A 26090-nucleotide genomic window follows, 5' to 3' on the forward strand; every position below is an offset into this window, starting at 1 on the left:
CGCGTCTTCTACTAGAGATGGTTGCAAGTGACTAAAGCGGTGACTGAAAAGGTTACTTTTGTAGAATACTTTAGCTATTGAGATACAATTGTTTCCCTGTTTATCAATTAAATTCATGGACACTCATCTATATGGATGATTGGTTCGTTGCAACAAATGACTCTCTATTCCTAAGTATTAAGATATATATGAAACATAGTAAGATTAACGATTTTTGCTGAACTTCTTCTAAGACACCCAACATCGCAGCGAAGAAAATGTAGCTACATCAACTCCGAAAGTGGAGGAGTGCAGCTGGACCGCCACATGGATGCATGGAGCCCGCGCAGACAAGGGGAAGTGGGTGGGGACTGTCGGCGCGTTTGCCTTAAAAAGGCGAGTCTGCCGAGGATCACAGATGTCGCCAGTGGGACCTGGAGGATCGACTTGGGAATGGGGATCCAGACTGGCGACCCTTTTGGAGGCAGCTGCGTCTGCGGTCGCGACTGAGGCTGAGACTGAGGCTGGAGTGAATATGGAGCCTGGCCCACGCACTTGTCTAGCAGGCTGGCAAACAAAGGCGCCCAGTGCAAACTCAATTTGGCGAGAGGAGTGGAAGTGGAGTTGGCGGCGGGACGTGGGAGGCCAAGTCACGACTTGGTCAATCACCGGGCGGCGGCTCGCAACCCGATCCCCAGCACATATTTGCAAGAGTTGGTCTTTTAAGGAGTTGCTCGCATAATTCGAACGGCTTTTGAGCGATAAGTGCAAGCCGGAGTTTCTGTATGATGTAAACAGGAAAAAAAGGCTATTTACTCTCGATATTTACCTTTTAAAAAGTGAAGCATAAATCATAAATCATTAATAGTGAATCAGAAAAATCTACAGAATATATATTTTTTTGGCCACATAAACGCATTTGAAGGTGATTTGATATCCTGGCCAATCATCTTGATTTTTGCTGAGTGGAATCTGAGTGGAATGCTGGAGGATCCTCCATGCTGAGCACCCCAGAACAGAGCCTGCTGGCTCATTAAAACATACACCGATTTTGGGTCGATGGTCTGGGGTGCTATCTTATCATAAAAAACGCAGTTGCCTCAACACCTGCAAGCCGCATCAAACACGCATTAGCACTCTGATGGAATTTCGCCTTATTTCGCGTTTTTTGTGGCTTTTCGGCGGTGCCGCATAAATTTCAATCGTTAAATTTCCAGCCTTAATAAACTGTAAATATTTTATCCGTTTTTGCGCGGGGCGCATATAAAATGCTGAACATGAAATTAAAATGAGAAGAGCGAGCGAAAGAACGAACGATCGGCCAAGAATTGAGATGCAATCGATTTTAGCAGAATTTTAAAATATAATTTTAATCACGAGCAGGCAGAAAGTTCTTGCGCTTTTCCATTTATTTTTATGTGCACTGTTCACTGCTGCCTGGGCCACATAAAACCCACTTTAAGTGACCATAAAAATCATCCAATAATTTTGTTCGAATTTCGCTCTGCGCTGAAATTTATGTGCCTGCCAGTCAGTGGGACTTCAGGAGTCCTCGCAAGTCATTGTGATTTCAATTTGAGACCCCGGGGCCTCCATTCCTGTGGCCAAGCGCAGACGAAGGACCGTCTGAGTGCGTTTGCGTGTTCCTCATCATTTGTTTGCAATGAAAATAACACCAGCATAAACAACCAGTCCCAGACAGACCAATCCGAGCTCCAATCCCTGACTTCCCCCCCCGGAATCGATAGCGATATCGATGCCACCGTCGTCGGCGGCATTAAAATGCACAAGCAAGCTGCGCTTGCCTCCTCCGATCTGCCATCCGATGGCCATGTTCCGAGTCCATGTCCTTTATAGGCGCCACACCCTGCTGGGGTCCCATGCCAGGTCCCGATCCCCATCCCGATCCCCATCCCGATCCCGATCCCAATCCCGATCCCGAATTTCGAGTGGGAGCCAGCCGCATCTAAGTTATGTCAAAGCCCCCAGAACGACAGATCCTTAATTGAATTTCTTACCTTGCGTGTCCCGCTTTAATTTCTGATTTCTGGATGCTAAACTCGGGGCCTCGGAAATACTTGCACTCATCATTTGTCTGCTCGCCTCTGCCACATGAAGATGTAACTCCGTTGGCAGAAATTGATGAGCTGAAATTGGGGAAATAAATAACGTTATTTTGGGTTTGGCCCAAAAGAAAGATGAGTTTTTGGGCAAGGATTTCGGTGAGTGATTAGTTGCGGTTGGGTAAAGACGAACAAAATTAAGATAAAATGGCTTGGCTTCGAAGAAAAGTATCAAGATGGAACTTGAAAAACATGCTGAAAGCAACCCAAATTCGGTCGCTAAATTAAAATACGATCTGGGACTCCTAGTAAATCAGCTAAAAGTAACTCTTGAAATCAAGTTAAGAGCGTGCCACTTGTAATTCGAGTGGCCTCGATTTTCGGCTACCGTTTCCGATGGCAGCTTCTGTTCTTTGTGTATTTTGCCATGAATTTACGGCCAGGAATGGAGACATTAATGATGCAGCTGACACGAATCGGTTGCCAAGTGCGAATTGGAGCTTAGATGGAGGCGTCTCGGATTACGGGCACATGACGGTCAACTGATGGCTCAATTCCGACTCGAATTACCAGTTATCCCCGTAGTCTATTCCCGAATGGACATTTGCCCGAGCCTCCGATCGAAGCGGCCAATTAAAAAGTCATTAGGCAGGGGGCTCCCAAGGGGATACCCACTCCCCGGTCGAGATGGAAGGTGAGGCGAAAGGAGCCTTAATTGCCGGTTCGCCATGACCAAAATGTCCGGCGGGCAAGCAGAGGAAATCACTTTCAGCACGTGGAAAGGCCCGAAATGATGGGCACTTGCATTAAACGAAATCGTTTAGCCGCTCAGCGGCTCAAGGGGCCAACTTCTGCAGAGAGCTCCGGGTTCGATGGCAATTAAAGCACCCATCGGCAGGCAGACCAACCCAAACCCAATCCCAATCCCAATCCCAGTTCCACTTCCATTTCAAGTCCCAGTGCAAGATGCGAGTTCCAAGTCCATGTCCTAAATGTGTTCAATTTAAATTAACGATCGCAAACGGAGAGTTGAGAGTTGCAGCCCAGTTGCAGGCAGCCACATGCGATGCAATTAAGCAAAAGTTTTATTTAAATTGCTGGCGCTGTCGGCTCGAAATTTTGGCGTGTTTATGGCCTGTAACTTCTGACCAAGAAGTACCACTTGGTGGCTCTCCATCTGCGAGGTGCCTTCCCAGCTTTTCCTTCGCCGAATGGCACATGTGTTTGCTAATTTCTGCGTGCAGCCCAAACATTAATTAAATCGAACATTTTCGCTATAAATTGTTTGCTTAATTGCCATTTAGGGGGACACTCGACACTGGACACTGCTTGCTGGTAGAAGCTGCTGGAAACTGGTGAATCTTGGATGCTGGATGCCCAGTTACATCCCATCCAGATTGGCCAGTTGCCATTGGCAGTTGAATGCGGCAAAGGCTAAACCATAAATAAATTAAAAGTCCCAGCGAAATGACAGCAACAAGATCAGGCAACATCAGAACAAGAACAAGAGCAACAGTATCTGGTATTGGTAGCATCAGTGCTCCAGTACCTCAGTACCTCACAGTATATCAGCATATGGCCATTGGGATTATTAATGATGGCGGAAGCAAAGGCGGCACCGTTTGATGCCCGATGTCCCTGCTGCAGTTGCCGCTGTCCAAAAAGTCTGACAGCCATGTTGCAAGTTGCAAGTGGCCGTTGTCGCAGCGATGACAAACGCAGCAACATCTGCCCATCAGCCACATGAAGCAAACACAGCAGCATCTGCGATTTGCGGCCCAAATTAAAGTTAATCGAATGCTGCTGACATTGTGTTCCGAGCCAAAAGTTCAATAGACGGAAATTCGAGCGCCGAGTGCAGCTGGGCGCCTATTTTATGCCCATTTTACTATTTATTTCTTTTCTCGCAGCCATGGGCGACGCATAACTTGGCACCAAGCTGGCAAATCGTTTCCACTACCAAATAAAGCATTCAATGCCCCCGTTTGCGCCTGTTGCCTGTTGTCTGTTGTCTGTTGGCAAACAAAACCCCACAAATTTCTGGGCTGAATCTCGAATCGAGCCTGTATCCGAATCCGAATCTGAAGCTGCAGCTGAATCTGAAGCTGAGCTTGAGGTTGAGGTGCGTGGTCTGCTGCGCAGCTCCAGTTCGAATTCTCCTTGTTCAGTGGGGGCTTTCCTTGGTTTTTTTTTTTTGATTTTTTTGCACCCGCCTTGCTTTGCATGTTGTTCAATTTCAATGGCGCCAAATCTTGGCCGTGGGTTGCCAAGAAAGACGCCAAGAAAGTTGCAGACGCAACCAAATCCTTGGCTTTGCTTGTCGAGTTCAATGTTGCCGGCCATTTAGGCCGCGGGCAGGCAGCCAAATGGCCAAATGGCCGAATGGCCAGATAGCGAGCGATATGTTGATATAGACAAGCAGATAAGCAGGAATAGTTTACCGAAAGACACCAATTTGGAGCCATGGTCAAGGGCGAAGGAGGTGGCATGTTGTGCAGTTTACTTGTTCACTGGAACTAGTATTAAATAAATAACAGTTTACCATTGTTTACCTTTTTTTTGCACAAAACCTTGCTTCTTTTGGCTTAAAGAAACCGTAATTTTTAATCCTTTTTCCTGCTTAACCTCTGTTTCAGCTTCTTGATCCCTAATTCAAAGGCAATTTCAAATCAATTCAAAGTCCCGCCAACGCCAATAGGCGACTTTAGGCTGCCGACAAGACAAATTTGGCTCAGTTTGTCTCAATTAGGGGTTTGAACAATCCGTAAGCTTTGGTATTGGTTTCCCGTTTCGTCCATTTGCCAGGTAATCACGAGTCCCATGGATTCCCACACGAGAATCCAAAGCTCCTTGAGCGCGTTTCCTGTTTCACTGGAAAAACTCTGAACAGAACTCAGAACGAGATCCCCACTCCAATTAGCCCAACAAATGCGAACGTGAGAACTTCAATTGAACTTGATGAGTGTTAGACAAGGGTTTGCAGGACAATAGATGGGACTCGGGACTAGACCACATCCACATTACCAGTACCACCGATGGCAGCCACTTCGCCGCATCTGCTCTCAAAAGCTTGCCACCTTTTTACAGCCCATTGTCTACCTATTGGTATACGGCAGCTGATCAGGGGTTTCAATAAAAACTTAAGTAGCGCATTAAGCTCATAAGAAAATAGTAAAATAAAATAATAAAATCAAATTACATTCGCGTTCAATTTGCAGCTGCGGGCATTAAAAAACAATATAATTTTATTTGCGTTTGATTGTGGGCCCGCAATTAAATATCAATTAAAAATGGCTGCAGCAGCCAAATGCAAATGCGAACGCACTGTTCCAAAAAAAACGAAAGACTCCAGACACAAACTTGGCAAAAAGAAAAACAAAAGACTTAAGACACAAACTTGACTCTGGGCTGCTGTTTTTCAGAGCTTGCTTTTCAGAGTTTCTGCGTGTGCTGTTCACCTTCGCGACTTCTCAGCATGTCGCACATACGTATGTAAATGGTAAACGCTTAACGCAATTTATGGCGGCCGACAAACTTTATTAAATTTTGCGAATTTCATTTTCGTTCGTTTTTATTATGATTCTGTGTCTTTTGCCCACCAGCCAACAGCCAACAGCCGCCAGCCGCCAGCCGCAAGTTCAAGTCGTTTGTCATGCGCACACCCGACATTGCAGCTGGGCGTTATTTTTGTTGTGGCATTTGCATAAACGAATGCCCCTCTAAATGCCTTCTGACACATTTCCCCACTGCGACGGGGGGCGGCGGTAATTAGAATCCGGCCTTTTAATTATGTGGAAACGCCAGACGACAGCGAATCAAATCGAAACGAAATAAAACGAAATGAAAAGAAACGAAACGAAGCGAGTCAAGTGTTCGCATTACAGCCACTAAATGTCTTGTGTAATTGCCCAGTCCGGTGTTCAATTAAACGGAATTGAGTCATTAAGCTGATATTGTTTGGCATTGCCCACCGGCGATCGCGATCGCCAAGTGGCCCTCAGCACTTTGGCAAAACATTCCCGGGAACAACGGAGCTCCAATTGGGTCAAGTTTGTCGGGCAGCACTAGGCGCTAAGTGGCCAGGTGTGAAACCCTCTTGAGTTAACAAATTAAATTGCCCCAAAGAATGTTTTGAAATGTCCAACATATTACATAACGGTTTCAGTTTTATGTCATATGTACTCACTATATAAATTCTTAAATAATAGCTGCAGCATCTCTTCTTTTTCCTGGTTCCCCATTTCAGTTGGACTAATGTATTATTCCCATTGTACTGAATGGGCTTCTTCCCATGACCTCGAAATTGAGTACAATTAGACACAAACGCAAAAAAGCATAGCTATGAATTCAAATCAGACTGCGATGACCAGAACGACGAGCACGTTGACGGCCAACTGTGACGACGTGACGTTGAAATTAAGTTAACTAGACTAGAGAAGACCCGGCCTGGTCACTCAACCGGCCTTCCACGACCAGAGACCAGAGACAGTGAGCCAGACGTTCCAACCAACCACTTGACTGTATCGTCGGCCAAAACCGGGTTGTTTTTCAGCCAGACAGTGCTTTTTGGCCATCTCCCTGGTCCGCTGGCTCGCTGGCTCCCTGACTCGCTGACTAATGCAGCGGAGCCCGAGTGCAAATTGTTTAACATTTAGGCGGCTTTAATTTGCTGCCACGGCCATAATGCGGCGCATTAATGCTGGCCAAGGCCCCCGGGCGACAATTTTGATTAAAATGCCATTTAGCCAAAGCTGAAGTGCAACATGGTCGTGGAAGGCCTTTAATAAAGTAGTTCGCCCGATCTCCGTGACTGCGAGATTAAAGAGCCCTCTCGATGGAAGTGACTAATTGTAGTCATAACGGCTGACCAGATGACCAGATGAATACATAAAAGATGCAGATTATGCCAAGATAAATACTATTCAAAGAGGAGTTGCCAAGGAGATTATGTGCTGCGAAATAAAATCATTATAAAATATTTAAATTACTTGGAATTTGCAGTAAGCATGCAAAGGATTTCCCTTACTTCACCAAATGCCCCGCATCGAAATGATGGCCAATATTTGACTTCTACCCCGACTGCTGGCCACTGATTATTTCACAGTTATTGAACCTAAATTGGAGTCCAAGTCAGCACTCCGAGATGGAGATTGAACCTGGCCCCGGCACGTAATCGTGGCTCCACGGGTATTCAGGTTGCCGGGTTCCTTCCTTCTCGGTCGTCACTCGACAGTTCAAACTGATTGCAACTACAAATCTCGGACACGTAGACGCAAATTGCGCGCCATGGGCTGCAACTGAGGTTCAGGTTCACGTTTACGTTCAGCTTCAACTACAGGTTGGGGTTAAGATTCAGGTTTCGGCTCAGCCAAAGATCGGGATGCGCGGAGCAGGTTCAGGTTCACCTTGGAGCGCCCTAATAAACGCAAGCCTGCGAAAGCCGGCGCAAATCAATAATAATTGTATTGACTGAGTGCAACAAAGCAGATCAAAAGGTCGGCGATGATTTTTACTCCTGCCGCTGAGATTATCGACATGAAATGTGGTTGCATGGGGAGGAAATCCTGGAGAGTTCGCGGTCTATCCTAACTGGTTAATTAATATTTTGCAGAATAATATATTATATTTTTAAATTTCCCTGATCGCTAGTGCCCTTATCATCCGAAACCGCAAAATGCAGATGGATCCATCGGGCAAATGCAGAATGCAACCAGCATTGATTTGCAGAAAGGTCAGTGTGATCATTTCCGCATGATTACAAACCCAATTCGCTGGCTGCTCCAACATTGCCAAAGAGCCGATCTCAGAGAGAGAGAGACACCTCTGAGATGGGAGCAATTCTCCAATGGATCGCCGAGTTGGGGAACCTCAGCCAGCTGGGGAAGTTTCTTCGGCTGGGGAAACGGTCGCGCATGCTCAGTGAGGAGAAACTCAGGGGAAGTTCAGGGGAAACTCAGGGGAAGCTCTGTGTGGAAGTTGTTTCCATGGAGGGGTTAAGGGGTTCGATATCAGTTAAAAGGTGGTGGGTTTTGGTTTCAGGGGTTTTTGAAGCGGTGGTGCCTGGGGTAAAAAGTCTCCGTGGGAACGTAAACGTAGTTCCCCTGAAAACCGAAGAGTACTTACACCTTAGGAGGTGGACTTATTGAGGGCAGGGGTTCCATAGTACCCTCTTCTTAGGATGTCAGTCTTTTTGTAGGAGAAACAAGAGGGGAACCACTGATCCGCAGAAGGGGTAACTTTTTGGGGCCAAGAATATCACGAGAAGTTATTTCATATTTTGGCGAGAGAACTATCTCTTCGTTTATGTTTCTATGCTGACGTCTATTTTATTTTGCATACAAATCTTTTTAATTTATACTTTAATCTGCTTAAAAATTGTAAAAAATGTTTCAAAAATGTTATGCTGGTTCATTTTTCGTTCTCATTCAGAGATTGCGCCCTTCCACTTAACTGATATTCCGCGTAAATGATGATCGATGATCCGTGATGGGCTGGGATGACTACCAGAAGAGCTTCTTTAAATAAAGATCCCCGCTTGGGAGCTGATAACAATGAGTAATTGCGAGGCGGTAAATGATCATCGTAAACGGGAGATTTCGCAAATGAAGCCGTGGCAGATGGGGCTCCCAGATCCCAGCTACCAAACTCCATTCACCAACCTCCTCCATCTGCGCATTTATTCACGTATAGTGACTCGCACCTCGACGATAAGCAAAAGTCAAAATTTTGCAACTACCTGTTGGCTGTTGTCAACATATCATTTGTCACTGCGCCATCGATAGAGGCTCTCCGCCCAAACAAAACAACCTCCTAGCTGCGACTGCAGATTCCGCATGCACGCAGAGAAAATCTTAGTTCGAATAGATGCCATGGAGTTTCAACAAGTAGTGGTTGTTGAAGTAAAAGGCTCTGTCTTCTCTCTCTGTACATTTATCTATGACAAACGGCAGTTGGCCAAAGACAATCTGGCTATCTCAGTTATTAATGAAGTTGCAAAATCGAGGGGCTGGGGATGCTGGCGAATGGAGACGCACTTGGTGGATGGGTATGGTGATGATGGTGATGGGGATGGGGATGTGGATGGCTCATGGCCAATTAACCTGCTAATTAAACGGCTGCCACGGTAGCCAGTGGCTGCTGTACAGGAAGCTCTCCTCCCAGTTGGCGAATGTGTTTTATGCCCCGTTATCGGCCGAAAAAGTGAGATGCCTCATGAATTGCAGCGTCGCTGGAGTTGAAAATGCACAGCGACATTTTCTGGACCGGCTGCCACTTCATTAACTCCGAATTGATGGGTTCAATTAGGCAACAAGGCCCCTGCTTTGGGTTCCCAGTTCCAGTCCCAGTTGCGTTCCCAATCCGGACTCCGATTCCCAGGCAGCTGCATGTCCCCGATTCCCAAAGTCCAGTCGTCAGTAATTAGCGCAGAGATTTTCAAATTGCCAAAACTTGTTGGCAAAAAATGATGATGGCGATCACCTGCTGCGGTTTCACTTTCGCAGGACGGCGAAATGGCATCAAACGAATATGAATTCCGTTTGCCCAATTCTCCGTTTGCAGCTGCCTGGGGTATTCGTAGAATTTTGGGTTGTCCTTTTATACATATATTGTTATTTATATTTTTTATTTCGGGAGTCGTTAATTAGCTCGTTTTGGAAATGGTATTCTCGTGTTAAAACACTGATTCGATTGGCGCGCTTAAAAGGTGTCGCCGAAAGCTCCACTTTTCGGCTTACTCATTAGCTCATAAAAGTTTCGGTAAAAAAATTAAAAGATCAACAAAAAAAATGAACAATCGAAGCCGTGCTGAGCTGAAAATATGCCAAGAATCAAAAGGCGCCGTATCCTTTTTTCGGTTGTCCCATCATTAACGCTCAGTGGGATCGAAAGCGAAATTCTGGCGGTGGATTTTTGAATTTCCAGCTGCTCTTGTCAACTTTTATGTGGCTTATGGCATTATGGCATGGGCTTAATAGGTAATGCCCGTTTAGCAGCGCGGCACCAAATGGCCGGCAATTCATTAAGATGCAGGCAGGATAGCAAATCCATATGTGCCTATACCCATCTGAATCAGTTCTCAGTCCCACACTTCGGTCATGCGAACAGCACCTGAGATATTTCCGAATTGAAAATGCGGCAAAAAGTGCGAGGAGAATTTTTGATCGTGTAATTGCTGGCCAGAGCAGCCCGAGAGGAGCCCGAAAATCGGAGGAATTCTTCTCATACCCACATACCGACTTGCATTCCCGCTCTGTTTCCCACATTAAGTCAGACACACCTCCTGAGAATATGTGCTCCAACTTAATTTGAATTCGGTTCCTATGCTCTGGAGTATCTTCCGCTGGTTAGTTGGCAAATAATTCCTCGCCAAAGTTCACACGACACAAGAATCCCACCCTCGCTCTGGAAGCGATTTCCCTCGGATTGGGAACTTCCATTCCCATTCCCATTCCCACTTCCATTCCCACTTCATTTCCATTCCCAACATGAGCAACTGTTTCGGTTCTCGTGTGACTCTCCGGATTCCCGATTCTCGCGTCGCGACGCGCTGAGAAGCAACCGACTGTCCAGAGCCCGGATCGAATGGAGTTCCCACCCCTATGTGACCACCACCTCGCTGGCACTGAATCCGCACCTGCGATCCGCTGGATGCGCCTCTGATTTCGGGGTGGTTTTCGTGTCCGACGCGTGCCGCAGTGTGTGGGAACTGCAATTGGTTATTGTTCAACTGTTTACCCACATGCGAGCCCGACAAATACAGATTAAATGGGCACGACTAATTTGGAAATACTAGGCATATATCCAAGTGTTTTTCGGCCTGAGCTGACCAACTGATGGCTATCCATGGCATGATGAAGTTTATATATGCACCGATTATCTTGATCCAAACGAATTCATAATCGCATCATTTCCAGAGGGCTGGGCTCTGCTTTTTGGCCAAATTGCCATCATTTGAGCCGCTGTTAAGGCCCAAATGCGGCTCCTTTCGCCCAGATAGGCACTTCAAAAAGCGTTTACTTTAATGCAACTGCATTGGCTGGCGAATAAACCAACAAACGGGCAACAAACAAACAAACAAGCGATATCATCATCAACCGAAGGGGAAAAGCAGAGAAGCATCGAGCGATAAAATGATTTTTGTTGCTTGATTTCGTTGCACCAAAAAAGGCAACGGCAACTCCCATTAAATGTCCCAAAAAGGCAAAGGCGCCGTGTTGCAGATTGTTTGTGTTGCTTTTGCTGTTTCTTTTGCTGCTGCTGCTGCAGATTGTTGCCGTTGATGTTTTTGCTGCAGATCGCTGCTGTTGCAGATTGCTGGCGCCCACCAAGTGGAGGAAAACGGCGACCACCGCGGGTATTTCACTCCGTTTCTGCACTGCCACGCCCACCGCACGCCCACCGCACGCCCACTGGAGCAGCGTTTGTGGCATATTCACGGATTTGGCCATGCTTTTTTCCTCCTCCCCACCGCCCATGCATATGCTATGCATTCAGAGATGACTCAAATGCAAAAACCATTTACTAAATAATTACGAGTTTGAGTTTACTTAATATATATGTAAATAATCAATAAGTTATACTATATAACTATAACTATACTTAAAGCAAATCTAAAATGCTCTGTCAACAATAATTGCCTTTTATTCGCTGAAAACGCATTCCTCTTCCTTACATTATTAAATATATAAAAATTTACACAAAAAGTCAGTAAAGTTGCATAGTTTATTCACATTAAATCATAGATAAATCTGGAAATGGCCAGGTAGTCATCTCTATATAGATGATGAAGCAAAGCCAAGCTGCTGCATCAATAAAGCAGCTGCATTTAATTTCAATGCCCATTTAGGACTCGGCCCCTCGAAGGGCGCTTTTCCCTCCTGATTCTGCCGATTGTGGGGTCCCAGGCACCGTGGCCCATGAGCCCCCCCGCTTTTTAGCGGCAGCTGCCTTGCATTTCTTACAGCATTTTTGCCGCGACTAGTTTGCGGGCAACACGTGCAACTGCAACTGCAACTGCTGCCCAGAGTCCCAGAATCGCAGAATGCCAGCAACATCACCCCATCACCGCATCTCACCCAGAACTGGGTTTCCACTGCGGTTGTTGTATCAATTAAAGCTGCGCTTGATTTTTCACTTGCGTTGGGCGGACGACAGGTGCAAAGTGCTACAACAGCTCAGCAGAACCATCGCAACCAGCCCCAATCGGCATCTCCCTCCCAGTGATTTGAATTTTTCCCTGTCCTTGTCTAGCTTAATTGCGGGCCTACAGCAGCGGTCAGCGATATAGTGGCTAATTCTTATCAGAAAGTTAAATTCTGATGCTAAATTAAGTTAATCAAAGTTGCATAATGAATCCTGTTACTTGTAGTTAAGTAGCTCTTATGAGAACTACATTCCATTATACAATATGTATTCCATTGTGTTTTAGTCAGTTGGGATCATACTGAACACAAGGTGGAAGTTACTACCATGAAGGTCTACAGATGCAGCAATACTGGGCACAGATACTTGACCCATTTACAAGTCACTTCTCTCAGATTAAAAAGTAAGCCGAAAACAATTCATCAAGTCAAAAACCTATATAAGTTTTTATATAATTAATAACATAACATAATACAGTAAACTGTAAATACAATTCAATTCTGCCCGCAACTGTACAGTTGCCAAAATTCCTAGTATTGTATTACAATAATTTTATTTGATATAACCTATCAAAACATAATTGCGTATTTAACAAATCCTAACAGCTAGAGAAGAAATCAATCCTCGAGAGTAAGCCTTCTAGTTTCACGAGAAGTGGTCGTTTGCAATGCGGGTACTTGTCGCTTTCTTCTGGAGACTTAGGCGTAGCTGATGGACGAGATCGAAAGCCTCTTGATTCTTTTGGCCGTAGGCGAAGAACTCCACCTGAGCCAGCATGCCCATGATGTTGGTCAAGTCGGGGGAACGATTGCATCCTGTGGGATGCGCATTATTGGATGCAGCTGGGGCCGGAGCAGGAGCAGGAGCCGCAGGAATATGTGGTTGATAGCAGGTGGATGTCGCGGGCGCAGGGGCCATAGAGTTTTGTGTGGGATATCTGGGTGTATTCCCTGGTCTTGGCAATATTAGTCTATAACTTGAAGCACTAGCCCGTACAGCAGGAACAGGGTTTGCTCTTTGGTAACTGGAGCTGGTGCACGGAGCAGGTGGTGGAGGTGGCTGGTAACTGGAGCTGGTGCACGGAGCTGCTGGTGGAGGTGGCTGGTAATTGGGCGTGGTACTGGGCCGAGTAACCACCGGAGCAGCTGGACGATGATTTGGTGGAGGGTACCAAATCGAGTTGGCTCGTCCCGGATCCACTGGATAGCTGGAGTTGATTACAGTGGGAGCAACCACAGAGAGAGGCCGTGGATATGCCGCGTTGAATACTGGTGTTGGGGCCACAGCAGAGGATTGAGTGGATATGGCTAGTGGGGATGGGGGAACTACTGGTTGGCGACTGAGCGTGGAAACTGGAGAAGCAGGAAGGAGAACAGGCGCCGGATAAGTGGACGTTGTGGCTGGAGCGGTTGGTGGAGGCCCATTTACTTGGTAGCTGGCGGTAAATGCTGGAACATTCGATGAATATGTGGAGGTGGCCACTGATGTGGGATTATAGCTATCCACGGCTGACCTCTTCGGCTGGCCGTGTAAGCTACTGTCAGTCGATTTGCACTGATTTCCTGCCGGTTCCGGTGTCAGTCTTCGCTTTTCAGCTGCTCCCTGTGCTTTGGAAGTTTCGGACGGGTCAACAGGTGCACGTGATGGTGGCGGATCCGATGGCTGCTGCAACAGATCTGTGCGAACCCGAATCGTATCCACTGGGGAGGAAACCAGGTCACTACGAATTCGAATCGTATTTATAGGGAATTGGGGGGGAACTTCTGGGGTTACATTCGAATTAGGGGTATCTTCTATATGAGCCTCTGAGTCGGTGGAAACTAAGTCCTTCACCAGCGGTATGCCTTTTGCTTCTACTTGCTTTGGTGGCTCGTTCAATCTGGTATCAGGCTTTTCACTCTCACTTTTACTTTTTGCGTTGGGTTCATTATTTTCTTTCGCTTCTCCATTCATTTCCGAATGCACTTCAGGTTCCGACTTAATCGCGACACTTCGCAGGACATCGGACTTCGATTTAATATCCTGGCTTGCTGAGGTTTCTTTCTCGATCAAGTCGTTGGAATTTGGCACTTCTATCTTGATATCACTTGGGTTGGGCTCCTTATCCGTTGGGGTTTTTGGTTCTGTTTTTTCATGGCATTCTTCTATGCTCGCAGCGACTTCTTGACTTAGATCATCAATAACCAAGAGGTCGGATGACTTATCTTCCTTGAAGGAGGTGTTGGATGTGGTACCATCTTTGACGTTCAGTTCTCGCAGTACCTGGCCGCCTGCTTCGCCACTTGCAGGTAGCTTTGGTCGTCTGACATACGTTTTCAAGGCGCGACGGAAGACAGGCGATGGAGTTTTATCTTTCGGTGTTTTGTTGGGAGTCAAGAACTCCTTTATCGAGGTCTGCTTATTGGCGTTAAACGATGTGTTATCCTCCTCGCGGCGATTTCGCTTCCTTAAAGAGGCTTCATCCAGTTTTCCATCGACGTGATCAGCATAGTCCTTCAGGTTGACCTCGCCCAGCTCATCGTCAAGGACCATAAGCGAGGACGTGGAGATAACTGATTCGGCGTCCAGGGTTTCCTTATCAGGAAAGCGAACAACTGACTCCTCATCTTCCTCATCGCTGCAAAGGTCCACAACTGATGGGTTGGCCAATACTTCCACTTTCACTTCTTCCTCAGCAAATAACTTGGATTCCTTGTCGCTGTCCTGCTGGGATCTCACTGCAGGGCTCACCATGCCGTTCAAGTCGTCCAGCCGTTTTAGCCACTTAGCCACCCAGGTCATCAGTTCCTCGAACGACTTGGCAGGTAGCGACTTGCGCAGCTCATCCCGACAACTGCTCTCCAAGTAGTGACCGTTTGGGCCCTTCTTCACCTTCAGGTTGTTGCGATCGAAGCGCACTAGGAGCTGCCAGGTCCTGCAATTGCAGTGAGTTGATGATTTGTTTTTCATAGAAGGTGCACATACTCACGCGGAATTCTTGCCCAGTTCACTGCACCTTTGCATCATTAATAGTTTTGGACGGCTTAGGAAAGGCGGCAAATGCGCAATGTAATCTCTACTGCCGATTGCTGCATCACAGACGTTGGAATTATTGCAGTTTCGCCAATAATTGACAAATCAAACTATACAGGAATGCAGTAGATGCGGGTGTATTGGGATCCTAAGAAGGCTCAGTGACCGGCGTTAAGGAGTCAATTGGCTGGAATAATTGACGCGAAGTTGACGACTCCTTTTGCAGAATGCCTGGAATGTAGCCTCCGAAACGATTGCTGTACCTGCGAAAGTCATCTGTTGAAGGCTAATTCAAATGAAATATAGACATGCCACTTACCACGGATCGCATAAGCGTCTTACCAATGTTGTTTACTCCTGCGAAATCGATTCGCAAATGGTTTTAAAGGACCGGCGCTTGCGCAGCACTTTAACAATTTCAGGTAACGCCGAAACACTTTCGTTTATTTTATCCTGTTCAGTCAGATACGATAGCAAAACAATATCAAAAGAGGGATGTGTGCGTGACTGCGTGACACTGCGCCGCAGATACAACAGGTAAAAAACAACCGACGTATTTGAAACTCAAACAACACCTCTATAATGACATAAGAATTATCTGCAAGGACATTTTATGGCCGAAACCCTGGAATCCGCCCATTAAATTTTTACCCTCTTCGTTCGCTGAACTGAAGTCGCATCTCTAAATTATATGGCTTCGTTCGGCTGCAAGCCGTTTACCAACACTGTAGTGTTCAGGCGCGAAATTTAAATGCATGGATGATATCTTTTGTACAGAAACATTTTAATTCTGTTTGGTTGATATATTTAAACTGCATTCACTTTTAAATCTTAATTGTATTTGTTGTACCTATATTACCCTCTAGTTTGCAATGCCTCGTTCATCGTCATTATGGCCTGAGTGGTTTCGAACTTTCTTTAGAGCCTTTAGTGCTTAGTTTCGAGTTTTCGAAAACTTCAATTGTGATAGTTCTATGAAATGCTTCAAAAGTCGTAGAGTAACAAATGCAGGAATATCCAGTGTTGCAATAGTGTTAATATAGGATTCAGAAGTGATTTCCCACGGTGCTCTGCTGTTCGCCACGGTTTATTCGCAGGTTGCCCATGCAGCCCTCGAACAGGATGTCCGCGATGGCCTTTCGGGCCAGAATCCGCTGCGTGGGCGACATTTCCTCGTACTGGATAGCCCAGGATCTGGCCAGTGCTTCGGAGGACTCGCTGAGTTTCATGGGTGCAGTTCCTCGCTCATTCTCGGGCTCCGTTTGGATGGAGGATGTGGGTTCCTTCGGGTCCAATGAATTTTCCAAACACGTTTCCTGTTTGACTTCACAGTGCCCTTCTTCCGGCTCTATGATTTCCACTTTTGGACTGAGCAGGGAACCCTCTTCGGATTGTGGGACCGCGGGTTCGGACTGGTAGTTGAAAGCGTTGTCATCCCTCGTCGGCCAATCACAAACGCTGTCCGTATTGAGATCTGTATTCTTCGAGTTGAATTTGTCCTAAGCGATTTACATATTTCATTTGTTAAAATATCTTTCAATCATTAATAACCGCTGTCTTACGTTCTTTTCCCTGCAAAACTCGGGCTTTTGTCTGCCGCCACGACCTTTTCTGGTCCTGTGCTGGAAGGTCTCCTGGGTCAGGAGGAAACCCATGTAGTCGTAGAACCAGAGAGTCGGTTTGCAGAGGTCGGAGTGCAGCCCCAGCTCCTTCTGCTTGAGGATTCGCATCTGCTCGCGCCTGTAATTGGTGCGGAATATGTTGATGCGCCTCCCCACTTCGGTGCGCGTGGCATTCGGCTGGATCTCCCGGAGTTTCCTCTCCAGCAACTCGTAAGCCCGGTTCCGCAGCTCCTTGTTCCGGTAATTGACATGGTGGACGTCCCACAGCTCCGGCATGCCCTGATATAGGGCCAGAAACTCGCGCCAGAACTGCCGTTTGCCCGCACTAAAGCGATCTGGAAGAGCAGTTGCCATCTGCCAACACATATTCATATTCATAAGCTTAACTGCATTATAAACATAAATATTTACCTTTTTTGTTGTTCAAGGCGAGCAGCTGTTGTTGTTTACAGTTGGCCAGAGTTGCCACTTGGAGCGTCCAGTGTTGGCGAACACCTCACATGCTCCCACCGATTGTTGTAGTTGCTCTGGATCTGGACGTGCATATATATGTACTAACTTATTTCCACCACCTGGCGAGACAGACGACCGGCGTTATGCTCTCCTCAAGCGACAATCACAAACTGAATTGATGTAGAACCGAATTGGGCGGGTGTGTGTGTGTGTGCGTGTGTCTCGATTGAGTGATTGATTAGTCGACTGACGTGAGGGGCGCGTACATGTGTGCGTGTGGAAATGCGCAATAAATCATGTAATTCCCGTATATTTGTGGCAAACGAGAACGTAGCCTAATCCGAATTTTGTTCGTTACTTATTTGTAATATTAATGTTAATTTTGTATTTATATAAGACATCCTGCAGTGGCGTATTTACAAACAAAGAGCCACAGCTCCCCCGCAATTTCAGTTTCGATGCACGTGTGTGCGAAAGAGGGAGCGCAGAGAGCGGAAAACAACAGATAATCAGACTTCAACTAAGGGCAGACCTGCGCACTTGCCCAATTTAGCGCCAATCAAGATTGTCGGCATGAGGAAATCGGCTAAATCTGAATTTATTTTTAACTCGTTCTTCGGCATTACACACAGATCGGGGAAATGTTTAGAGTACACTCTGAGCATGGGAAATTCGCTCTTTAGTAAGATTGAATTCAATGATTGACCTCTTTGTTCCGTTATTTTCATTTTCGTGCGCTCTTTCTCTCTCTCCCCTTTGGCTTGAGTTTGTGTGTGTGTGTGTAAGGGCGGTAGTGGGCGACCTCCCGCCCGGCGAGAAATAAAGAAGAAGAAGCTCAACTAAGGGCAGACATGCGCACTTCGCAAAATCAGGAAATCTAGCGCGTATATTTAGCCGACTTTTTGTTCTGGCGTAAGTGTGTGGAAATAGGTAGTTGTAATAGCATACAGCGTAGGTCAAGATAATAGGGCTACAGTCGGACACACTCACACCAGAGGTAAAGACAATAGCTCCCAGGCAGAAGTATGATATATAGAGAAAATAGTCAGCTCGAAATGAATATCATTAAAAACGCACCCCCTTTGGAAATGTACTAAGAACTAAGAACTTGGTTTGATAGCGTTTATTTGGTTCAAATACAAATTGTGTCCGCCTTAGATCTAATGATTGATTGCATCCGACCGATACCGATGTGCATCTTCTAGATGCATCAGTTTGCGTAGCGTATGCTCTTTGGCTGCAGCTCGTCCTCCTCCTCTCCCTACTCCATGTAGCACTCATAGTTTGGAGCATTCTACGGCACATTGTCATCCATTTCCCGCATCACCTCGTCGGCTCGTGTGATCAGGCCAATCAGCCGGTAGTTCTCCTTGTACAGGGCAAACTCCTCGAGGAGCTTTAGGTACTTGCGTGCATCGGCGCAGCTGATGACACTTGACCCACTTCCTTGGCCGGAGCCCCCGCCATTGTTGTTATCATCCTGGGCGGACTCATGGCGTCGCTTGGTGCCCTGGCGAGGATTCAGTGACTTTTCGACTGCCCCAGGTGAACTCATCTTGCGCTGCCGCATCTGCTCGATGTACTCCATCTCGTCCTCCACATTGGCAGCCAGAACCTCGGCCAGCGAGGTGACACTGGAGCGACCATTGTTCGCGTCTTCATCGAGATCCGCTGGGTCCTGGTCCTGGTCCATTTCCGATTCCAGCTCCGCCTCTGGCTCCACTTTGATTTGCACGGTGGGTGGAAGCTCAAGCTCCTTTTCCGTTGGTGCTCGGACTTCGTTCTCTTGCAGTTCCGCCTCCGGCTGATCCGCCGGAAACTCTTCCGGGTCCTTGGGCTCCACCTTGATGTCCTTTTCCTGCTTGATCTCTAGCTTGGGCGGCGGCACTACAGGTCCCTTGTCCTGCGGCTGTGAGGCAGGCATCTTGGTGATGCTCTGAGCCAGGGTGGCCAGTGGTATGATGGTCATGGTCATGGGCTGTCCGCCCGCTTGCGTCGGAACAATGGGTGTGGCCAGGAGGACTTTTTGGGAGGTGCCCGGCGGTGTGCTGGCTTGCAAGGGCAGTCTAACCAGCGGCGGCAAGGGCTTCAGGGCCCTGGCCAGATTAAGTTCACTTATCGAGGGCTTGACATCAGGCTCCTCCTCCAGATCATCCTCGCCACTGACACCGCCGCCGTCCACATCCACCTCGTCGTCCTCGTCTTCAGCACAGCTGCGATGATGGCTGCTCAGCGGGCTTCCCAAGCTGACCTCTTCGTCGTCCTCCTCGCCGTTCCGCGGCCCACTTTCTGGCATGGTTTCGGACATGACATCCTTGACGATGTCCTTGATCTGCACCGAGTAGCCCTGCGTGTAGCCGATCTTCAGCAGTCTGGTGTCGCTGTGTTGGATGCTGTAGGTGCGCCGGAACTTGTCGCACCACTCCTGGTGCGGAAAGAAGTGGGCCAGGCCCATGGAGCTCTTAAACTGCAGCGCCATCTTCTGAATGAGTCCGTCGGAGATGCTGAAGTCCTTGTAGTACATCATGCGGCGTATCCAATCGTACACGGCCTTGCCCAGCATCGAGACCCTCACGGTCTTCGTCTCCATGGTCTTGGCGTCCTGGCTCCTCCTCGTTCGCTGATCCCACGCGTTCAGAATCTCCGGGCGCTGCTGCACGATCCGCTTGATCTGATCCGGACTGCAGTTGAACAGCCGGCCCACGTGCTTGTAAACCGGCAGCCGATCGTATTCCCGCAGAGCAGCCACCTTCTCGTTGAGGGCCAGGACATTCTTGCGCTTGATGCGATTGTCGAAGGCCACCTTCTCGGCGGCCGGCAGGCTGGGGGTGTGCGTGCCAGTGGGTGTGGGTGTGGATGTGGGCGATGCAGTCGAGGTGGGTGCTGCTGGTGGAGCAGGCGCAGGCGCAGGAGCTGGTGTGGGAACCTCCGTGTCAGTGGCCTAACGACGAAGGAAAAAAGAGTGCGGTCATTACCGGGCATTATTGTGGTAACAGTTGAAATCGTGCATAGTAATGCCACAATGAATGTAGGCGTACAGTGCTCCCTCTGAACATGAATAATGTGGTTGAAGGCAACGAATTTTTGTATTTCTACTCAAGATAAGAGAAAAACTTTGAAAAAGAATAAATTTCAAGGGATCAACGTTGCATTTTCTACTTTAATAAGTTCTTAGTAACGAACTCGAAAACAAAATAGTTCTTCAATCTTATAGGAAATAAAAATCCTAGATCAAGTCATTTGCACTTTTGCGTTCTTAGAGGAGTGAATATGGGGTGGAAACACTTTGCGAGGCTTGACTGTGGCCACTCACCTTCGCCTTGTTGTTGTTGTCCTGCGTCTTGGCGGACTCCTTGTGCTCCTTCTTCTCCCGCTCCCCGCGCTTCTCCTCCCTCATCTCCCTCTGCAACTTGCGTTTCTCGCGTATCCGCATTGTTTGTGTTCTCCGTGCAATTTACACGGCAATTGCCGTTTGTTTTCGTCTTGTTTTCTTTTGTTGTTGCTGCTGCTGCGCCCACTCAATTTCGCCCGCCCCCTTGCACCCTTTCGCGCTCTCTCACTCACACTCCCGCCCGCCGTGTACCGTGTGTGTGTGTGTGTGTGTGTGTGTCCGTGCGGCTGTGTGTGTGCGATGGCTACGATTATGCGCGTTGACTGCCAAGCGAATTCAAATCATTTCGTCATTGCTTTTCTCGCTTTTCCGTGGCCTTTCCGTGTACTTTGGCTTTATTCGCGTTTGTTGTGACTTTCTGGGCACCCGATTTGTCCGCTGATAGTGATTTTCCAACTGGCCGTGCACTGCACCTTGCGTATTTTCCGATGTCCGTGCGAACTAGACGACGACCCATACAAAAATAGCTGCCGCGTTATCTCGCGCAGTTTTTCTTGTTCTGCTCGCCCCTCTACCGCTCTCTCGCTCTCCTCTCAGTAGCATGCGCAACGTGGCCGACTGGTGTGTGTGCGTGTGAGCTGCTGAGAGGGTGCAACTGCGCATGCGACAACTTTACTGTTACTCCCGCCGTGTGGCAACGCTGCAGGCGATCGCTTTTTGAGTGGCGTCAGATTAAAGGGAACATTTCTGGTTTTCAGTTTCATAATGCATTGATTTCACGAACATATTATATAAAACACCCAAGCTAAATCAACTGTACAATGTAGTTATACAGTTTTTGCAAATTATAACAACTATTTGATTAAAATTTATCAAAAATATTTCCACTCCCAATTTGAAACTCAATCGAAGACAATACAATCCCACCCATTTACAATGCCAATACTTTTCGAAAATAATCTTTATTTTAGGCTTGTCCCCTAGCAATTCGGTTAACCGAATTTGGTAAAGTGTTGCAGGATGTGCGACATGGCCGCAGGATTATCGGCTGGAACCATGTGACCAGCCCGGTTCACCCAGAACATGCTGAAGTTGCCATAGGTCTTCTCGTAACCCTCCAGAACTCGGTCTACGGTGATTCCCACGCGGGGAGAGGCCTGGTAAGAGGACTTGTGGGTCCACTCCATGGCCTCGATCCAATTGACGGCTCCCGGAGTGGCGCAGATCAGGTCAAGTCCCCCGGAGAACACGCCCACCTTTACGGTGGTGTTGCTCAGCAGTTCACCCACTAAAAATGTCACAGGGCTATAATTTGAGGTAGCAACCAGACCGTTGGCACATACCAATATCCACAGCTGGTTTCATGAAATCGCCCATCAGCTTGGTGAAGGTGGATCCGCTCTGGGCGCCCCACTTGACTCCGGTGTCGATTCCGAGGGCCTCGGTGACGGGTCCAAGCATTAGATCCTCCAGCAACTTGTCGCGGTCCTCATCCACATCGAATTTCACGAGGGTGCGGTACATGACCTCTGGATAAATGGTTGATAAGTGGTTGATGAGAATCAGCTCAGTAAGTTACTCGACGCATCTTACCCTCCGGAGTCATAGCAGCTCGGGACATCAACCTGTACTGATCACCCAGGGTTGGGGTCTCCACATTATAGAAGTCCACTCCCTTTGACTCGCGCAGCACCACCGACTGGGTGGAGCTCCACTGCAGAGTGGCCTGAGTCCACTTCTCGCGGTCTACATAGTCCTTGGTCTTCAGGGCCGAAGCTTCAATCTTATCGTGTCCATCCTGATCCACGATTCCCAGCTGCAACAGGAAGGGAGCCCACGAGAGCACAGAGTCGATGGGGGAGGTCCAGGGATCTCCCAAGGCCACCGAAACAAAGTTGCTCTCGATCTCTCCTCGCTGGATGGCGTACTCCAGCTCCAAGGCGAACTCTGGCGCCATTTTGCCGCCGTAACTCTCGCAGAAGATGTGCAGGGGCACGGTCTTAAATTCCGGGTGCTTTGTGTAGAAGCCCTTCATTAGCTCCACGAGATCCAGGGCGATCTGCTTGTTGGTGGTCGTGTAGTAAGAAGATCCGTCCACGTAGCTGAAGCCACTGCCCACGGGGTTGTCGATGAACATCACGTTCATGTCCTTGACCCAAGTCCAGTCGCGGTAGCTGCCGTCGAGCTTCAGGGGACCCAACTCCTCAAAGTTTCCGTATCCCGTGGAGGAGGCACCTGGACCTCCTTGGAGCCAAATGGCCAGAGGACGCTCCGTGTAACTGGTGACATTGGCTGTGGTGTAGTACAGCCAGTAGAACATGTGGGCGCCAGTCCTGACATCCACAAATCCCCAATCCTGCTCACCGGATCCATAGCCCTTGCGAGCTGGGAATAAATTGAAGTATAGTTCATATACATTTTCGATTCTTTCACTCTCGGCTTTCAGCTGTTTTCACTAAGCAGCACTTTTTATTTACCAATTAAAATTTAATAGTTATTAATAATTAACTTTGACTTTGTAATTTATGAACGCATAAACGGACTTTGATGATAGCCCCAGATTTCTATGGAACACTTGAGTAATCTAGCCTTTAAGTAAATTAAACGGCTGCACGAGTAGCCACTTAGATAAGATTAATTGATGAAGATATTGTAGATAGTTGATTGCATTGTCTTATAAAAGCACTTGCCATCTCATGGCAATCAAATCGAATGGCGGTTTGTCACTAATTCGTTTAACAAAGGTAATGTGGTTTGCCCCAAATCGAAACATAAGTTTTTACGGATATAAAATTAAGCAAACTATGCAACTGATAGTTCTGTTGACCTGTTCTACAAGTCGTAAAGAACCGTTGGTTGTGGAACACTTTCTCGCTGATTAGCACCCCTAATTGGAATACAAATCACGCTTCTCACCGTCAACAGAACCTAAGCCGGCAATTCCCAGTAGGGCGAAAAGAGCGATAATAGCGCGTCCACTCATGGTGCACCAGTTTCAGTTCCAATTCCAATTCCCAGAGACTCCGATCGAGACACAACCGCACACTTGGCAGTTCCACCGCCAATTGATCGCTGGTTGCTCCCAGACATCGAAGGTAAAATAGCCACAGCACCTGACACACCTGGAATGCGTAATCTGCGGGCGGGGGAGTTCTGTTTGCAGAGTATTTATGGCCCTTCACCGGACGGTGACGCGGCTTTTTTGGTCAATCTGTGCTTGACACTCGTCATATATTTAGATGGAGCCTATGAAGCCCCGAAATCATCGCATAGATTGCACTGCGCTATCTTGAGTGGGTTTTCCGAGGGCTTTTCTCTTTATTTTTCGCTTTAAGTTGCAGTTTATCCCACGTGACACGCGTGGAAGATACTAAAGTGTTTCCTAAAAGCTCTTCTTAAATCATCAACATACTTTGATATTGAGTAACAATAACTTCAATATTGAGTGCTCAAAGAATCGTGTATTCATTAATTCATACTTCTATATTGAGTAACAATAACTTCAATATTAGGTGCTCAAAGAATCATACATTCATTAATTCTGGGCATTCCTATTTAAAAAACCTGGCTAATGCTTTTCTGAGACTAGACAACGACACCCATAAGTTTCACACATTTCTCGAACTAACTAATAAGATAAGTTCCAAAGTTTCCATAAGCAAAAACCCATTACCATTTGCATTCTTCCTAAAGTAAAACACGCCTCTATTTTTAGACCAACTGGCTTGCATACTGAGTTTATTATAATTCCATTAAGAGAATTTACCCAAATGAAGTAAACTCTCGAAGTACGTGACTCATAGCCGCTGGGTTGTCCGCCGGAGCCATGTGACCACTTCGGTTGATCCAGAACATGGTGAAGTTGCCGCCCGTCTTCTGATAGCCCTCCAAGATGCGGTCCACGGTGATGGCGTTGCGTGGAGCAGCCAGGTACTCGTCCTTTCGGCTCCAGTCCAGCTTGGCGATCCAGTTCACGGTGCCCGGTGTGGCGCAAATCAAGTCCAGGCCACCCGAGAATACGCCGACCTTCAGAGGAGTCTTCTCCAGCAATTCGTTCACTATCATTCAATAGATATTAGACCTTTTTTGAGATATAAGAAACAATATCCCTACCAATGTGGATAACTGGCTTCATGAAGTCGGTTCTGTGGATGTCAAAGGTGGTCCCACTCTGCGATCCCCAGACGACATTCGAGGGTATTCCCAGGGTTTCCGCCACCGGGCCCCGCATGAGATCCTCCAGTAACTGGGTTCGGTCCTCGTCAATATCGTATTTCACCATGGTGCGATAGAGACGTTCTGCAGGAAAGTATCAGGGCTTAAAAAAGGTCGTTTAATATCGAAGTGTCAGGTTCACCTTCCGAGGTCAAGGCCTTTGCCCTCTGGTAGAGCCCACCCTTCGTCTCCTTCAGCACGTTGTAGAAGTCCACGCCCTTGGAGGCCTTCATCACCTCCCACTGGGTGTTGCCCCACTGGTAGGTGGACTGAATCCATCGCTCCTCCTCCACCAGCTGAGCCGTGAGGTTCGCCGCCTCCTGAATGGCATTGTATCCCGCGTGGTCCACGATTCCCATTTCGCGAAGGAAAGGACCCCATGCGAGCACGGAGTCGATGGGCGAGGTCCATGGATCTCCCAAAGCCACCGAGGTCAGGTTGCTCTTGACCTCACCGCGCTCCTTGGCGTAGTACAGTTCGAGGGCAAACTCTGGAGCCATCTTTCCGCCGTAACTCTCGCAGAAGATATGCAACGGCACCTCCTCGAACTCCGGGTGCAGGGCATAAAATCCCTTCATCAGCTCAACCAAGTCCAGAGCGATTTCCTTGTTGGTGGCCGTGTAGAAGGCCGTGTTGTCCACGTAGCTAAAACCACTGCCTACGGGGTTGTCAATGAACAGGACATTCATGTCCTTCACCCAGGTCCAGCTGCGCCAATCGCCGTACAAATCGACGGGCCCGAGTTCTTCGAAGTTTCCATATCCCGTCGAGGAGGCACCTGGACCTCCTTGCAGCCAAATGGCCAGAGGTCTCTCGGTATAGCTCGACACATTGGCGGTGGTGTAGTACAGCCAGTAGAACATGTGAGCACCGGGACGCACGTCTACGTAGCCCCAGTCCTGCTCTCCGGGCCCGTATCCGGGTTTGCCTAGGATTTGCCATTTTTTCGTTTAAAGATTACAATTTTTCCTTTCAGAGATAGCGCCTGATTTACGATTCTTACCGTGCGCCAAGGCGGCGAACAACGCCAGGAATGCTACCAGCCAGATCGACATTTTCAACTGGGAGTGATACTGAAGCTTACGGTCTTATTTAACGGGTACAGCTCTATCAGCAGAAGTTGACACCAGATAATAGTTTTTCAAAAATGATAACTTCTATCGATCTGGTTCGCTTTTTTTATTTATTTTCCTTTATTATTTATAAACGGGTATGCAGTTCCAGGTTTCTAAAGTAGCTACTACTATTGTTAAAATCATAACAGAAGTTTAA

The 26090-nt window shown here is 47.6% G+C and overlaps 5 protein-coding genes across 6 annotated transcripts; all 5 read right to left on the reverse strand.

Annotated features, from left to right (window-relative positions):
• Positions 1–12609: 12609 nt before the first annotated feature.
• LOC122616646 (pollen-specific leucine-rich repeat extensin-like protein 1) lies at positions 12610–15658 on the reverse strand. 2 transcript variants are annotated; one of them, XM_043792181.1, is made up of 3 exons: positions 15540–15658; positions 15154–15460; positions 12610–15099 (listed from the first exon to the last, which is right to left on the reverse strand). In XM_043792181.1, the coding sequence occupies exons 2-3, from the start codon at positions 15189–15191 to the stop codon at positions 12831–12833; spliced, it is 2307 nt and encodes a 768-aa protein (XP_043648116.1). In that variant the 5' UTR covers positions 15192–15460; positions 15540–15658; the 3' UTR covers positions 12610–12830. The 2 variants fall into 2 exon arrangements, with proteins under 2 accessions (XP_043648116.1, XP_043648115.1); XM_043792180.1 differs by having other exon boundaries at positions 15517–15651.
• Positions 15659–15962: 304 nt separating this feature from the next.
• On the reverse strand, positions 15963–17697 carry LOC122617163. The gene is made up of 3 exons (XM_043792890.1): positions 17231–17697; positions 16760–17173; positions 15963–16696 (listed from the first exon to the last, which is right to left on the reverse strand). Exons 2-3 carry the CDS (start codon positions 17171–17173, stop codon positions 16244–16246), a joined length of 867 nt encoding a protein of 288 aa, XP_043648825.1. The 5' UTR covers positions 17231–17697; the 3' UTR covers positions 15963–16243.
• Positions 17698–18380: 683 nt separating this feature from the next.
• LOC122616483 lies at positions 18381–21234 on the reverse strand. The gene is made up of 2 exons (XM_043791945.1): positions 20586–21234; positions 18381–20213 (listed from the first exon to the last, which is right to left on the reverse strand). Exons 1-2 carry the CDS (start codon positions 20703–20705, stop codon positions 18567–18569), a joined length of 1767 nt encoding a protein of 588 aa, XP_043647880.1. The 5' UTR covers positions 20706–21234; the 3' UTR covers positions 18381–18566.
• Positions 21235–21549: 315 nt separating this feature from the next.
• LOC122616962 (retinoid-inducible serine carboxypeptidase) lies at positions 21550–23672 on the reverse strand. Its single transcript, XM_043792561.1, has 4 exons — positions 23520–23672; positions 22197–22988; positions 21947–22132; positions 21550–21891 (listed from the first exon to the last, which is right to left on the reverse strand). Exons 1-4 carry the CDS (start codon positions 23584–23586, stop codon positions 21596–21598), a joined length of 1341 nt encoding a protein of 446 aa, XP_043648496.1. The 5' UTR covers positions 23587–23672; the 3' UTR covers positions 21550–21595.
• Positions 23673–24309: 637 nt separating this feature from the next.
• Positions 24310–25943, reverse strand: LOC122617197 (retinoid-inducible serine carboxypeptidase). Its single transcript, XM_043792935.1, has 4 exons — positions 25822–25943; positions 24961–25746; positions 24717–24902; positions 24310–24661 (listed from the first exon to the last, which is right to left on the reverse strand). Exons 1-4 carry the CDS (start codon positions 25871–25873, stop codon positions 24366–24368), a joined length of 1320 nt encoding a protein of 439 aa, XP_043648870.1. The 5' UTR covers positions 25874–25943; the 3' UTR covers positions 24310–24365.
• Between the last annotated feature and the right edge of the window lie 147 nt (positions 25944–26090).

Source organism: Drosophila teissieri, chromosome 3L (assembly GCF_016746235.2).
Source record: "Drosophila teissieri strain GT53w chromosome 3L, Prin_Dtei_1.1, whole genome shotgun sequence".
Classification (NCBI taxonomy): Eukaryota; Metazoa; Arthropoda; class Insecta; order Diptera; family Drosophilidae; genus Drosophila; species Drosophila teissieri.

Coding starts and splice junctions, on each gene's coding strand:
- LOC122616483 (XM_043791945.1), bottom strand. CDS start 20,705: ATGCGGATACGCGAGAAACGCAAGTTGCAGAGGGAGATGAGGGAGGAG. Junction 20,214..20,585: donor ACAACAACAACAAGGCGAAG/GTGAGTGGCCAC, acceptor CTTCGTCGTTAG/GCCACTGACACGGAGGTTCC.
- LOC122616962 (XM_043792561.1), bottom strand. CDS start 23,586: ATGAGTGGACGCGCTATTATCGCTCTTTTCGCCCTACTGGGAATTGCC. Junction 22,989..23,519: donor CGGCTTAGGTTCTGTTGACG/GTGAGAAGCGTG, acceptor ATTTATTCCCAG/CTCGCAAGGGCTATGGATCC. Junction 22,133..22,196: donor AGCTGCTATGACTCCGGAGG/GTAAGATGCGTC, acceptor CCATTTATCCAG/AGGTCATGTACCGCACCCTC.
- LOC122617197 (XM_043792935.1), bottom strand. CDS start 25,873: ATGTCGATCTGGCTGGTAGCATTCCTGGCGTTGTTCGCCGCCTTGGCG. Junction 25,747..25,821: donor GTTCGCCGCCTTGGCGCACG/GTAAGAATCGTA, acceptor GGCAAATCCTAG/GCAAACCCGGATACGGGCCC. Junction 24,903..24,960: donor AAAGGCCTTGACCTCGGAAG/GTGAACCTGACA, acceptor ACTTTCCTGCAG/AACGTCTCTATCGCACCATG.
- LOC122616646 (XM_043792181.1), bottom strand. CDS start 15,191: ATGATGCAAAGGTGCAGTGAACTGGGCAAGAATTCCGC. Junction 15,100..15,153: donor GAACTGGGCAAGAATTCCGC/GTGAGTATGTGC, acceptor CTGCAATTGCAG/GACCTGGCAGCTCCTAGTGC.
- LOC122617163 (XM_043792890.1), bottom strand. CDS start 17,173: ATGGCAACTGCTCTTCCAGATCGCTTTAGTGCGGGCAAACGGCAGTTC. Junction 16,697..16,759: donor AGTTTTGCAGGGAAAAGAAC/GTAAGACAGCGG, acceptor TAAATCGCTTAG/GACAAATTCAACTCGAAGAA.